This window comes from Egretta garzetta, unplaced genomic scaffold (assembly GCF_000687185.1).
Source record: "Egretta garzetta isolate BGI_Z169 unplaced genomic scaffold, ASM68718v1 scaffold134, whole genome shotgun sequence".
Classification (NCBI taxonomy): Eukaryota; Metazoa; Chordata; class Aves; order Pelecaniformes; family Ardeidae; genus Egretta; species Egretta garzetta.
In genome coordinates this window covers 577,542-577,896 of record NW_009259422.1, presented here as the reverse complement: position 1 = coordinate 577,896, position 355 = coordinate 577,542, and the positions used below count along the sequence as shown (strand labels likewise).

Genomic DNA, 355 nt, shown 5'->3' with positions numbered 1-355 from the left:
GCTTTCGGCCCCGGGGGAAACGCAGCTGTGCAAAGCACAGGCTGCTTCTCCCTGCAGCAAGCCCACTCGAGCCCCACCTGCTCAGGCCAGGAAAACTCACCCGTCCCTGCCGCAGGACTTACCAAAAGAGGGGGGGGGAAGGGTTTGGCGAGCAAAGCGGACCGTAAGGAGAAGGGGTTTAGTTTGATGTAATTCCCCACTCACCACGGGCATGTCCCCTTCGTCCTCCTCCTCCTCCTCCTTCTCCTGCGCGGCAGCGATGCTGTTCCAGCTGACATCGTCGTCCACGATCCGCATCCTGGGAGCGGGGAGAGGGGCCCAGCCGTCAGCCGGGAGGGGAACGGCCCGAGCGCTG

At 64.2% G+C, this 355-nt stretch overlaps 1 protein-coding gene across 3 annotated transcripts in view; it reads right to left on the bottom strand.

Annotated features, from left to right (window-relative positions):
• BUD13 (BUD13 homolog) overlaps positions 1-349 on the bottom strand; it is a 6,033-nt gene extending 5,684 nt beyond the window's left edge. For all 3 annotated transcript variants that reach the window (XM_035892492.1, XM_035892494.1, XM_035892495.1), the window contains exon 1: positions 205-349. In XM_035892492.1, the coding sequence (XP_035748385.1) occupies positions 205-297 (93 nt within the window). In that variant the 5' untranslated portion in view covers positions 298-349. The remainder of the gene's footprint in view (positions 1-204) is intronic.
• Positions 350-355: the final 6 nt, after the last annotated feature.